Source organism: Myxocyprinus asiaticus, chromosome 35, assembly GCF_019703515.2.
Source record: "Myxocyprinus asiaticus isolate MX2 ecotype Aquarium Trade chromosome 35, UBuf_Myxa_2, whole genome shotgun sequence".
Classification (NCBI taxonomy): Eukaryota; Metazoa; Chordata; class Actinopteri; order Cypriniformes; family Catostomidae; genus Myxocyprinus; species Myxocyprinus asiaticus.
The window spans coordinates 42,752,074-42,766,784 of NC_059378.1; the positions used below are offsets into that span (position 1 = coordinate 42,752,074).

The window sequence follows — 14,711 nt, forward strand, 5'->3', positions numbered from 1 at the left end:
ATACTCACAAAGGCAACGTGGTACACCAGGCATGAGCTGATCTGGAATGGCAAAAACGAAGTATACCTGGGCCTTTACTGTCAATACACACAGGATAAGCAATGTCTGTAGAAATGGCCAAGATGGGCGTGTCTTCGTCAATTACGCATTGTCGTCATGTCGAAACAGCCCTGTGCATCAAACATAATCTAGTTCCCACACAGTTCATGGCAAGACAGCATGGTGAAATATTATGAAACTTTACACTGTTTGAAGGAGCTCCCATATTTAAGTATTATAACTTCACGGTAGTGACAATAACTGTAATAACTGGGGTATTTTAATGGAAACTATGGTTAACATGGTAAATTATTTTAACGGCTAACTGAGGGTTAAACTTTACCCTTAAATCCAATCGGAGGATATCCTTATGTATTTATGTATAGTAAAAAGCATATACTAGGCAAGGCTAGCTACTACAGAATAAATCTTCCTTAAAGTTGTTATAAGCCTTAATCCACTGATAAGTGGTTTGCGTTTTCTTGATGTTTTCATATGACATCTTTAGACGCTATAAATATTTGTTTTGAATGGCTGTACAGCTCGACACAGTAACATCGACTTCAATGGTGTCAGTTTGGGAAAGGCCTACAAGTTTGTTTGATCAACAGGGATTGCTTTTTATTTTTTTTCCTCCCCTTTTCTCCCCAATTCGGAATGCCCAATTCCCAATGCTTTCTAAGTCCTCGTGGTGGCGGAGGACGAATCTCAGTTGCCTCAGTGTCTGAGACGGTCAATCCACGCATCTTATCACGTGGCTTGTTGAGCACATTACCACGGAGACGTAGCGCGGAGGCCCACGCTATTCTCTGGCATCCACACACAACTCATTGTGCGCCCCACCGAGATCGAGAACCACATTACGGCGACCACGAGGAGGCTCTACCCACCCTAGCAACCGGGCCAATTGGTTGCTTAGGAGGCCTGACTGGAGTCACTCAGCATGCCTTGGATTCAAACTTGCGACTCCAGGTGTGGTAGTAAGCGTTTTGCTGAGATACCCAGGCCCCAAGGAGATAAAGCAATGTTTATGTTTGCAAATCTATTTTATGACACTAGTGCCGCAGAAATGACAGGCTTCAACTTTAAAGGACACATGCCATGAGGAATAAAATTTTCTGTGATCTTTTGACATAAGACGTCATTGTACTATAAAACTTACTGTAATTTTTAGAAAACTTCCTCAATAGAAAAAGAGCATTTATTTAAACCAAGCTACAAAAACAGCTCATTTGGAATTTGTAGAATTTGTGATGTCACAAGGACCAAATACATCTGCAAATGACTGCCTCTTCAGCAGGACATCCACGCCTATTTTTTGTCATTGCAGCCTTGGCAACGCCTACTGGTGCTCAGCCTGTCACACAGGTGAAGTGGAGGGAGATGGGCCTGTCATGGGAGATTCATCCAAATTGGACATAGGACACCTTCATGAGGCTTTAAATGTTTTTCTAAATAAACGTGCATGGTTTATCATACATCTCGCGCCGCTTTTAAAAGATGCAATGTCAAGTCATGACTCTAAAAAGGAGACCCCCAATGTGTTTCATTCAGCTGCGCTGTCTTGCTGTTTTGAAGGTGTCCTGGACCTTTTTGCACCCATGTGTGCTATTTTTAATTGTTGGTCTTTTGTCTTTAATCGTATTGATTAGTTTCCACACAACACCGGCGATGTGCGGCACATTTTAAGAGCGGTACAACCGGAGAGTCGTGTGGCGCCATGCGAAGTTTGGACATGTGAAGGGCGGGCTCTGCGCACTTTGCTAGTTTTAACACTAGCAATGTCATAAACCGGTGAGAATCGATACATTCTGTTCCATAACTGTTCTTGGAAGACAATATGTCAAAGAATTCAAAATCCTCAGACTCTGGAGACATTAAAAGACTCTTATGTGCTCAAGCTGAACCCCCCCCCCCGGAGGCCCCAAGCAATTTGGCCGGAGAAGTGAGGGAAATTCGGCGAAAATTGTTGAACATGTTGGCATTGCTGACTTGGAGGATCTTGCTGTGATACGTCGATTGATCACTGCCATGAAATTCTCTGAGGTGGTTACAAGAGTGGGGGATGTGGAGAAACAGATCGATTATTTGGAGTCATCAGAGAGGGAATTATCTGCTAATCCACTAGTGACTAAGGTGGATTTGGAGTGTGTCAGGGAGATGTCAGAGAACTTGGAGAACCGTAGTTGGTGGAATAACGTCCGAATTGTTGGAATTCTAAGGGGTCAAGATATAGTGAAATTCCTGGACAGGCTCTTTCCTAATCTGCTCGACATAACAGGCCATAAGATGGAAATCAAGCGAGCTTGCAGGGTTCTGGCTTGGCGATCCACTGAGGGAAACAGACCCTGATCAATTCTGGCCAAATTTCTGAGATCATCCGATAAAGATCTCGTGTTACGTGAGGCGAGGAATAAAGGAAGGCTTTCTTGGAAGAACCACAGCATTTTCTTTTTCCCAGACTTTGCGAATTTGATGAGAGAAACGTGATCGAATGCAAGAAACTCTTACATCAATGGAAGGTAGCTTTTGCAATGATGTTCCTGGCCAAATTGAGAATAGATGCTAAATATGGCCACAAAATATTTACTAGGGATGTGCGAGACTAGTCGACTAAACGGTTCTGATGCTGCTAGTCAACACTGGAATTACGAGTCGGTTAATATTTCCCCCTATTAAACTGATCATAATTTTTACATATTTACTTTTTGCTTTATATTTTTACAGAGGCTGCACTTAAATTACTGTCATTAAATGTTACATATTTTAAATAGAATAATACAAATATATAAAAAAAAACAAAAGGATATCTGGAGCAGATACAGAGTTTAATTTCACCTCAGGCTGTGCGTGCTCACTCTCACTCACTAGACGAGCAAACTCAGCAAAGTAGTTAAGAAATCACTTCGGTGGTGCGGGAATTGGCTACAAAACTTTAGTTTAAACGACAGTCAAATTAGTCATAGTGCACATCCCTCATTTTTACATGTCCCCAGCAAGCAATGTCCTTCATAAAGTCAATGGACTGATTAAATTATTTTGTGGTACTCACGTTGCAGCTGAGTGGACGCGGGGTTAATGCGCACATTTTTTTCTTTTTTCTGTTTGTTTGGTTCAGGGGAAAGTTTGGGGTTTAATTGTTGCACTAATGTTGGAATGTGGTCTTTATAATTTTGTTATAAATGTCAAATGTTAATATGAGCGGATTGTCTCCACATGTAATGTGAATGGGTTGGGGCACCCCATAAAAAGAAGGAAGGTTATTTCTTTTCTTAAATGTAAGAAATATGATATAGTGTTTCTTCAAGAAATGTATCTTTCCCCGCAAGAAGCCGAAAATTTGGGAAGATATGGGGTGGACATGTTTTCTTTAGTGCTGGCTCAAGTAAGAGCAGGGGAGTCATTACACTGATAAGCAAGCATCTACAATTCAAATGTCTCAAACAGACTAAAGATAAAAGAGTCATTCTATCAGGAAGAATCGCAGACTTGAGTGAAATTTGATGAACTGATGAATACAGAACAGGAATGTAATGTCTCTCTTTGGCGTAAGCCCCGTCTGGCGGTCCGAAGAAGTTGTACTTGGAACAGTCATATCCTGCTGGAGATAGGAGGTGGTGTAGGTTGCCGCGTTAGCACATTGAAACAGCAATGTGATAGATTGTGAGCAGGCTTAAAAAGCAATGGCTTACATGTGATTGGCTAGGAGTTACCTAGCTAAAGGTGTGATGATGTACAGCTGCTAGTCTTCTCGTTAGAACTACGCTGCGCTTACATTTATTGTTTTAGCAGAAATTCAGGGGCAAAGTCTTATTTTGGCTAATATTTACACACCTAACGTTGATGATCAGGGCTTTGTTATAGATCTTGAAGGGATGTTGCAAGCCGCTGGCACCCCTCATGATATAATATTGGGAGGAGACTTTAATCTTTTGATGGACTCAGTCCTTGATCAAAGTGAAGCAAAAGTGTGTAAGCCTCCTAGAGCAGCACTGACGCTTCACAGGATGTGTAAATATCTTGATCTTACAGATATTTGGAGACTTTTAAACACATCTGGTAGGGACTACACATTTTTTTCCATCAGTCCATAAGATTTACTCTAGAATAGATTTTTTTTTTTTTTATATCCAAGTCCCTCATTTCATCTGTTGTTGATTGCTCAAATGGAAATATCTTAGTCTCAGATCATGCCCTGGTGAGTTAAGAGGTGTTGCCACATATGGAGAAAAGGAAATCATATAGTTGGCGCTTTAATGTATCCCTTTTGCAAAATCCTGAATTCCAACAAATGTTAAAGGCTGAAATCAGTGTTTATATGGAGACCAACTGGTCCTCAGTATCCTCTGTGAGTGTGGCTTGGGAGGCACTTAAGGTGGTTCATACAGTATGCCTCATTCACCAAAAAATCCAAAGCACGAGAACTCGTGGAGTTGGAAGGAAATATTAAAAGTGCCAAGGCAGAACTGAAGCGCAGAATGTTGTCTGATGGCCTCAGAGAATTGACCCAATTGAAATACAGATATAATACTATTTTGTCGCGGAAGGTGGAGTTTTGGCTATTCAGGGCAAGACAGTCAGGCCCTGTCTACAGGCAAGGCTCCGGGGTCAGATGGCTTTGCCGCTGAGTTTTTTAGATCTTATGCTACAGAACTGGCTCCACTTTTGCTAGAAGTTTAAACTAAATCATTAAAGAATGGAAAGTTTCTGCCAACCATGACACAAGCCCGGATCAGTTCAATTCTTACAAAGGACAAAGATCCAAGCGAGTGTAAGAATTACCGTCCAATTTCCCTGATCCAGCTAGATGTAAAAATATTGTAAAAAATTTTGGCGAACCGATTAAGTTATGACATGTCTTATACATATAGATCAGGTGGGGTTTGACGCTGAGAAGGCGTTTGATATGGTAGAATGGGATTATCTTTAAGATTTTGGAAATGTACGGGCTTGGGAATACTTTTATTGGTTGGATTAAGTTACTTTATAGACACCCGGTAGCAGTGGTACAAACAAATGGATTAATTTCAGATTATTTTACTCTGGATAGGGGCACCCGGCAGGGTTGCCCTCTTTCCCCATTATTGTTCTGTCTTGCCCTGGAACCATTAGCAGCCGCGATAAGAAAGGAGGATGATTTTCCAGGGGTGGTGGTGGGAGGTATGGCACATAAGCTTCTGCTTTACACAGATGATATTTTATTATTCGTCTCTGAACCTGCTAGATCTATGCCTTGCCTCCACAGAATTATTAATTCCTTTTCCAAGTTCTCGGGATACAGAGTCAATTGGTCTAAATCCGAAGCTTTGGCTCTGACAGCGTAATGCCCAGTAACAGCTTTCCACCCGGGCACTTTCCAGTGGCCCAAACAGGGCATTAAGTATTTGGGTATTTTATTCCCAGCAAATCTGTATGATTTAGTTAGAGTTAATTTGGTCCCTTTAATAAAAAGGTGGGCTTCATTACATTTATCTATGATTCGGATGATTAATGTTATTAAAATGAATTATATTCCAAAATTCAACTACCTGCTACAGTCTTTCCCTGTAGATGTCCCCCTCTCTTATTTCAAGCAATTTGATAGCATAGTGAAGTCCTTCATTTGGAATGGTAAGCGCCCCAGATTACATTTCAGTAAGTTACATAGGCCGATTGACAAAGGTGGGCTAGGCCTACCCAAGAATTTGTTTTATTATTATGCATTTGGTCTCAGACATTTGACTCATTGGACGCTTCCACCTGAGAGAGCCCCTCCCTGGTTTTGTATTGAATGGGAAGTTGTTGCCCCTTTTTTTGCCATTGCAAAGCCTTTCTATCAAACTAACCGGAGAAGTTAAGTTACACCCCATTATCTCGCATTTGCACTCGATATGGACAAGTGTCCAGAGTGTTTAATTCGGACATTTATTTAAATGTTGCCTTTAGCATATGGCTGAACCCAAAATTATTAATTAATAAGTCTACTGGTCAGAGTGTATTGTGAGGGGGGTTAATACACTCGGTGACCTATATGAGAGTGGAGTGTTGAGATCCTTTCAAAATTTGGTTCAACATTTTGGGATTCCCAGATCTCAGTTCTTTAGGTATTTACAGCTGCGCCACCTGCTCTGTACTATTTTTGGGAGAAGCATACACCCCCTAAAGCGGCAGATACTCAGAGAGGTGATTACTGCTTTTGGAAAAGGTCATTAGGCATCAGTGTATTACTCCCTGTTAATTCAGAGTCTGGGGGACAGAGCTTCAACTTCTATCAAGAGATTATGGGAGAGAGATTTAAACTTGGTATTGGAGGATGGAGTGTGGGCTAGGATCCTAAAAAACATCAAGTCTTCATCTAGAGATGCAAGGGTGCACCTTATGCAATTTAAGATTTTACATAGATTTTATTGGACCCCCTCTAGATTGTATAGGCTTGATCTTAAAGACACACCCACCTGCTGGCGATGCCAATCAGAGGATGGAGACACAACACATGTTTTTTGGGGATGTGTTAAGATCCAAAAATTTTGGTTGAAGGTTCAGAGTTTTATGTGTGATGTATTGGGCACTCAAATTTCATTTTGCCCCAGACTCTTTATTTTAGGCGATGAGGCAGTCATCAGTATAGAGAATAAACACACAAAATAACTGGGTCCTAACCAGTGTCATGATCGCCAGACAAGTTGTTTTAAGGGGATGGAAGTCGGCTGGAGCGCCCCAATTTCAGGAGTGGTACTCGGAGATGGGGAGGGTGACAGCTTTTGAAGAGGGGTCATCTAGAAGACTGGGGAATTTGGATTTGGTTGTTGGGAAATGGGGCAAATATTTGGCGTTCTTGGTGGGCTCTCGGGGTGGAGCAGTGGAGAGAGGGGTGTAGTTATTGATGTGTGTGATTATTATATCTTTTTTTTTGTGTGTGTGTGTGCGCTCATGTGTGACCACAGGGGTGTTTGTTGAGGGTCGGGTGGGGTTGGGGATTGGGAGGGGTGGTAGTAAGGGTTAAATGTTGATTCTGCATATATATGTTTTGCTTTTATTTTTTTGTTGTGTGAATCAATAAAAATGTTATATCACAAAAAAGAAAAAAAAAAAAAAAAAGAATATTCTAAAAACGCATCTCATTCTGCTGCTGCTAGTGACTGGGAGAAACACATGCAGTCCTGTGTGTAAACAAACCAGCATCTCTGCTTTTGACTTTTGAAGCACACAAATATCACCATGGACTGTATTACGTTTGTATATTCAGAACATTTCAGCATGGATTGTATTGTATGCTTGTGAACCAGTCACAGGCACTGAAGGATGGGGCAGTTAAAACACCATTAAAGTAAAAAAATTAATTCATGAATATTTCATATGTCATGACTTGTTTGATTTAGGTTTATGGTGCTGCTTGACTGAAGAGTTTAATATATTCCGATGAAATGTGTTGGATGTGAGTTATGTTAATCCTGAAATTTAGATTTATAAATGTTGCGATCTTGTGGAATGTTAATTTTCTTCAGAATGCATCTCAAATATGGCTCTTTTGGAAGGGCTGCACGATTTTAGCCAATCACAACAGTGGGCATTTACACTGAAGTCTTAAAGGGCCAGACTGCTTAAAACAGAGCGTTTCAGACAGAGGGCCAGAGACAGAGTGGAAAATTATTATATAATTACTAAATTATAAACATTTTTGTGCCAAAAAAACTACTAACATTATAAGTGGACCTCAGGAATGATAAAAAAAAAAAAAAAAAAAAAAAAAAAGTGTATGTCCTGACCCTTTTAAAGAAATAGTTCACCCAACAATGGTTTATCATCACTTACGGCACCTTCATGTAGTCTCAAACCCATAATAATGGCTCAGTGAAACACAAAATGAGATGTTAATGAGAATGAAAGCCTCAGTCACTGTTCACTTGAGCAAGGCACTGGAGTGGTGGTGGCGTAGTGGACTAAAGCACTGAACTGATAAGCGGAAGGTTGCTGGTTCAATCCCCACAGCCACCACTATTGTGTCCTTGAGCAAGGCACTTAACTCCAGGTTGCTCCAGGGGGATTGTCCCTGTAATCAGGGCACTGTAAGTCACTTTGGATAAAAGCATCTGCCAAATGCATAAATGTAAATGGTTCACATAAATTGTATTGTTAAAGATGCATTGAAACTGAATGGTGACTGAGGCTGTCATTCCTTAACATTCTGCCTTCAGGTTTGAAACAACAGTAAATGGCTAAATTTTCATTTTAAGGTAAACTATTCCTTTAATCAAAGGTATACAACCAAACATGATCAGTGATCTGTAGTTTGTGAAATTTGTTGTGAAACGACAATTTACATTAGATGCCCAATCAACATCTCTGAGAATACAAAAACAACCGTGTCTGTTCTGGTTCTTACCGTCTCTGTTTATTGAGGTTGTGTGTGGCACCGGTTGCTGGAAGAAAAAATGTAAAATTAACAACTCATCTCCACAAAAATTCCACTGTTATCATAAGTTTTCAGTTTTATTTTCAGACACTCACCATATGTAGGTTCATGTGAACGTCGCCAGTAATGTTAGTTCCAAGTATGTTTGGAGCCAGTATTGCGCCACCATCTTTCTGATCAATATTGACGTTAAAATGACTTGGGTTCAGAAACGACGGTTGGCCGGGTGATACAGCATTATTATTTGTATTATGAAGTGCAAAGTTATTATTTTGTTGGGATACATTTCCGAAGTGCGTTTGGATGTTGTTTCCCTCTGTTAAGAAATAAACAAAAACAATGTGTAAACTAGACCAGTGTAAACTTGACAGTAAAGTTTATTCAAGATTGAGAAACAATTATTTTCTAGAAAACAAGGAGATCTTTTCTTACTTTTAATGTATCTTTTTTTCATAAGTTTTCTCTGTTTGTATTTAACCATTTTAAATGTCTTGTTTTCATTTAAGGAGTCCTCCAAACTCTCTCTGGTTCTGTTCCTGCAAAAGATCAGCAGTTATGAGGATGAATTTTCTCAGTGTCCAGAATTAACCTTTTAGCTTACCAGCCAGTTAGATTTCATCCTGTCCAATATTCTGGGTTCAATACAAGTTAAGCTCAATCGACAGCATTTGTGAGATAATATTGATTACCACAGAAAATAATTTAGACTTTGTAGGGACGAAACGACAAGCAGCTTTCCTGGTTCAGGTAAGGATTTATTTTTCTCTTGCAATATACACTTTAATCACACACTGCTTCACCATCATAAAACTCTTGCTTTCTGTTCAGTTTTGCGGTGCCCAGGCTCTCCCCTTCTACTTGGGGTGTGGCTCTATTTATCCGCTCTCCCCGTGCTTACTGAAATTAGAGACAGGTGTTAGACATAATTTGGCTCAGGTGTAAGCGCCCTTACCGCTTTCTCTCTCTCCAGAGAGATGCTTGACCACGCCCCCGCTGCCACAGACTTATCCTTCCTTTTCTTTAAAAAAAGCAAGTTAAAAGGTTAGTAAGTGATTTTATGACAGTAAAATCATGTTAACACACATATTGTTTATGTCTTGTGTCTATACTTTTGAAACGGTGAGTATTTTAATGTTTACAGATTGACCTCATTGACTTCCATTGTAAGTGCCTCAGTGAGCACATTTACATGCTAATTCTTACACCGATTATGCTTAATAAGCTGACAACGTTCGTGTTCATGTAAACGCATTAAATGCTGTTCCTTTATAGGTGTAAGGCAGGGGTAGGCAACCCTGGTCCTGGAGTGCCCCAATCCTGCAGGTTTTATAGGTATCTCTTAATTGTCAGTTGCGAAATACCTGGAACACATGGTAATTCTAACCAATTAAGCCAATAATTAAATCAATTAATTTATTAAGGGGCTTGGGTAAAACAAAAACCAGAAATGTCTGTGGCACTCCAGGACCAGGGTTGTTTACCCCTGGTGTAAGGTCATAAACGGCATCATATGGATTACTTTTATGTTTATATATGTGATTTTTGGAACTTCAAAGTTCTGGTCTGGTTCTTCTAAAAATCTTATACACACATCTGGGATGGCATGAGAGTGAGTAAATGATGAGAGAATTTTCATTTTTGGGTGAACTATCCCTTTAGAGACACGGGACCTCATTTAACCCAGTGTATCCCATCCATTTCTTGGAGTTGTGCCCAAACCTCTTTAGTATCCCTCAATCTATCTCTTATAAACAGTGCAACACAAAAAAATTCTACCAAAAAAGTACCAAAAGTTTATAGGGTCATCGGAGACTCGAGGTATGCAAGTGGCATTTTTTCTTGCACTTCCAGAAATTATATTTTTTATGACTATTTAATATCTATATATGTTTACTATCACAGGATATCTATTTGTTTATTACAAGAGAAATGAGTACTATATCCATACAAATAAATACTATATAATGTTGATTTTCTATGAAACAATGAATTCTCAATAATACACATACATATTACACTTGTTATTTCTTACTCAAGGTGGCGCTGATGTTTCACTGATTGATTTAATTTACATTTGACACTGATGTTTGATGAAGAAACAGCACTGAAGTAAACTATAGCAAGTTTAACAGTATAATATGACTATTGTCATTTGTGTGTACGACTGAAATAAAGTTGTGCATATATTTAGACTCAAGTGCCTTAGAAAATACATATGTGTAACTTGCGTGTAGTTTGTGTAAATTATGTGTTCTGTAACTCATGTAATGTTTTTGAAAGTTGCATCTCATGAAATTTCGGTGTTAAAGTAATGAATCCTGTTCTAGATTTTTCCTGATTTGTTGCATTTTCTCTTTGAGTTATAAAAATAAAACATCAAAATAAATTGTATTATATTCTTTCTGATTGTCTTGAAAACATTTTGAAAATTTGACACTATCTGGTCATTTTGTGCATCCATTTTGTATAGATATACACCGATCGGCCACAACATGAAAACCACCTGCCTAATATGGTGTAGGTCCCCCTCGTGCTCTGACCCGTCGAGGCATGGACTCTATAAGACCCCTGAATGTGTCCTGTGGTATCTGGCACCAAGACATTAGCAGCAGATCCTTCAAGTCCTGTAAGTTGCGAGGTGGAGCCGCTGTGGATCAGACTTGTTGTTCTAGCACATCTCACAGATGCTTAATCGGATTGAGATCTGGGGAATTTGGGGATCAAGGCAACACCTTGAACTCTTCATCATGTTCCTCAAACCATTCCCGAACAATGTGTGCAATGTAGCAGGGTGCATTATCCTGCTGAAAGAGGCCACTGCCATCAGGGAATACCATTGCCATGAAGGGGTGTACCTGGTCTGCAATGATGTTTAGGTAGGTGGTACGTGTCAAAGTAACATCCACATGAATGCCAGGACCCAAGGTTACCCAGCAGAAAATTGCCCAGTGCATCACACTCCCTCCGCCAGCCTGCCTTCTTCCCACGGTGCATCATGCTGCCATCTCTTCCCTAGGTAAACGGCACACACGCACCCGGCCGTCCACACAATCTAAAAGAAAATGTGATTCATCAGAACAGGCCACCTTCCATTGCTCCATGGTCCAGTTCTGACGCTCATGTGCCCATTGTAGGTGCTTTCGGCAGTGGACGGGGTCAGCATGGGCACTCTGACAGGTCCGCAGCTACGGGCTAGCCTTCGCTCCCCACACGCATCAATGAGTCTTGGGCACTCATGACCCTGTTGCCGGTTCACCGGTTGTCCTTCCTTGGACCATTTTTGGTAGGTACTATCCACTGCATACCGGGAACACCCAACAAGACCTGTCGTTTTGGAGATGCTCTGATCCAGTCGTCTAGCCATCACAATTTGGCCCTTGTTAAAGTCGCTCAGATCCTTACGCTTGCCCATTTTTCCTGCTTCTAACAGATGAAATTCAAGAACTGACTGTTCACTTGCTGCCTAATATATCCCACCCCTTGACAAGTGCCATTGTAACGAGATAAATTATATTCACTTCACCTGTCAGTGGTGTTAATGTTGTGGCTGATCAGTGTAAGTGCCGGGTCTCTAAAGACCTGAATATGAAAGTGACCATGCATTTAAGTGTTAAATCCAGAAATATAAGATGTTTAATGAATTTACTTGGTTATTTTTTTAAATGTGACATGTTCTAACTTGATTCATAAGATGGGCTGTTTATGTAGAAATGTGATTTTAGACCAAAACACAATTTTGACATAGTGTTTAGTGTTTTATGTTATTTTTTTTTTTTTTTTCAGCTTTCCAATCATGTACATTTTATCACGAAATTTAAACAAATGTTGTTTTGAAGCTTTTTAATGTTAATGCCAGTTAATTGCTCAGCTTCTCTCTCACAGCGATCTTGACAGCCCATAGGAACACTCAGGATAACTTTGTAAGAGTGTTCCCAAAAACGTTCTTATTTTTTCTCCTAAGAACATTTTCGTGAGTCCGGTGTTCTGGATCAACTGGGGATGTGCACGTGAATAATTTTACTTGTCTGTTCAGCAGATTCGTTTAATGTAAATTGCCAAGGAGCCAAGAAAAGATGTTTAGCACATCATAAATAAATGTTGGTATAATTATTAACCCGATTGATTGATGTCTGTTTCAATTAATTTGACACAGTTTAAGAGAGATTTTAACATGGTTTCTCAAAATAAGTCTTTTATTTGCAACAGTAAAGAGTTATAGGCTGATGTGTGTCAACAATACAGGCCTATACTCTTAAATTACATATATATATATATATATATATATATATAAGAATAGCTTCATAAAGTTCATAAAACAATTGTTCCTATCCAATGAAATGGCCCGCTGGTCTAGCGGTAGTGTAACAATATTTTTTATTTTAACCAATGGGTGAAAATAAATGATAGTCTGAGAAATCATGAGAAAGTTCTTCAGAAACATAATGATTTTGTTTGTTAATTAAAATCTAAAGATTTTCAATCTTAAATCTTTAAATTGTTTGACAAATTTAAAAAGCCTGTAAACTGGGGGGCCTGGGTATCTCAGCGAGTATTGACGCTGACTATCACCCCTGGAGTCGAGAGTTTGAATCCAGGGTGTGCTGAGTGACTCCAGCCAGGTCTCCTAAGCAACCAAATTGGCCCGGTTGCTAGGGAGGGTAGAGTCACATGGGTTCATTACATCACTATAATGTGGTTCTCGCTCTCGTTGGGGTGTGTGGTGAGTTGTGCGTGGATGCTGCGGAGAATAGCATGAAGCCTCCACACACACGTGCTATGTCTCCACGGTAACACGCTCAACAAGCCACGCGATAAGATGCGCGGATTGACGGTCTCAGACGCGGAGGCAACTGAGATTCGTCCTCCGCCACCCGGATTGAGGCGGGTCACTACACCACCATGAGGACTTAGAGCGCATTGGGAATTGGGCATTCCAAATTGGGGAGAAAAAGGGAGAGAGAGAAAAAAAGCCCGTAAACTTTAGAAAATGTAGTTCACGTTTTTTCTTCTCAGTAATTCAACCATTCTCAGAAAATTCAGTAGATTAAACTGTTATTACTTGCTGTCAGTTTCAGTTGCAATTTTGATTGATTGATTTAAAACAATATAATAAAGTGTCTGTGTTGTGTCCCGGGTCACTCCGTTTACTGTCAGTGTGATTAAACACTGGACCAGTATCCTAATATTACATCATTTATTCACTTCATCTTTAATGATAGCAGAAAGGGACTCAAAGTGTTATATCAAGCTATAATTCATTATAAAGAAATAAAAGAAATTGAAAGTATATTATTGACACATATGATGCTTTAGTGTTGCAAATAAAAGACTTTAACTTGTGATTTACTGCTTTAAATGTAATCATCAGTTCCCATTCAAACCAGTGTGTCACATGGGAAACCATGTTAAATCACTCTTAAACTGTGTCAAATTCATTAGAACAGACATCAATCATACAAAGCGGGTTAATACAATTATTAATATTCATTCAGTCGATCCGTCACACATCTCATGAAGTTAAATGAAGTTATCAATGAGCTTTGGGAAATTAGATCATGTTTTAACTGATGTTCTGATAAACGCCTGCGACACGCTCACATGTATTATTAATTATTTTATTTTTATTCGTACTCTGTCTTTTTGTATGTTCTTCCTCATGTATGTGAACATATCATAAAAAATAAAAAAAATACTTTTCTTAACGGTTTACAAACAAAAGTGTTAAACAGGCAGTTGTGCAGCTCATTGTAAACATTTATTTCCCAATGACAGCAGTGTTCAATAATAACATCATAAACTGCAGTAATCGATACCTGGTCACGAACTTGAGTTTATTCTGCAGTGAAGTTGTCTCTTGCAGCTTTCTTAATAAAGTGTTTTTTCGTAGCATGACTGCAGATTCAGTATATTTATCGTCTTGAACCGTTTGAAAAGCACGCCAGCAGAGATCTTCTATATAAGATTACAACTTCCGCGTTTTTAACATGAGCGAGAGCGTAACGGTCAACTAGCGTGTTACGACAGTAAGTCACTGTTTGCGGATACCATACAGATGAATGGGAAGAGCCGTAAACTGACACCTACCTGTCGCAAAATTGTCCGTGACTTCTCTTATAAAACAGCAATTGTTTCGTAGTAAACTCCACATATAGTTCTTTCAAAAGGATTGTTTAGTGTGAAAGATGCTGAAGATTAGTGGAAAGCCGGTATATTCATTAAATGACGAGCTGTTATCTCACAAATGCAGTTTAATCAGCACACTGAAGCATATCCTCCATAG

The 14,711-nt window shown here is 39.6% G+C and overlaps 1 protein-coding gene across 2 annotated transcripts in view; it reads right to left on the reverse strand.

The window, feature by feature from the left end:
- LOC127426470 (NACHT, LRR and PYD domains-containing protein 12-like) overlaps positions 1–14,378 on the reverse strand; it is a 29,575-nt gene extending 15,197 nt beyond the window's left edge. Inside the window, exons 1-5 of one of the 2 annotated variants that reach the window (XM_051673309.1) lie at positions 14,245–14,378; positions 9,384–9,449; positions 8,864–8,967; positions 8,527–8,747; positions 8,402–8,438 (exon numbers count right to left, since the gene is read on the reverse strand). In XM_051673309.1, the coding sequence (XP_051529269.1) occupies positions 8,402–8,438; positions 8,527–8,747; positions 8,864–8,967; positions 9,384–9,449; positions 14,245–14,321 (505 nt within the window). In that variant the 5' untranslated portion in view covers positions 14,322–14,378. Of the gene's footprint in view, positions 1–8,401; positions 8,439–8,526; positions 8,748–8,863; positions 8,968–9,231; positions 9,450–14,244 lie in introns of both variants that reach the window. The other variant, XM_051673310.1, reaches the window with a different exon arrangement.
- Between the last annotated feature and the right edge of the window lie 333 nt (positions 14,379–14,711).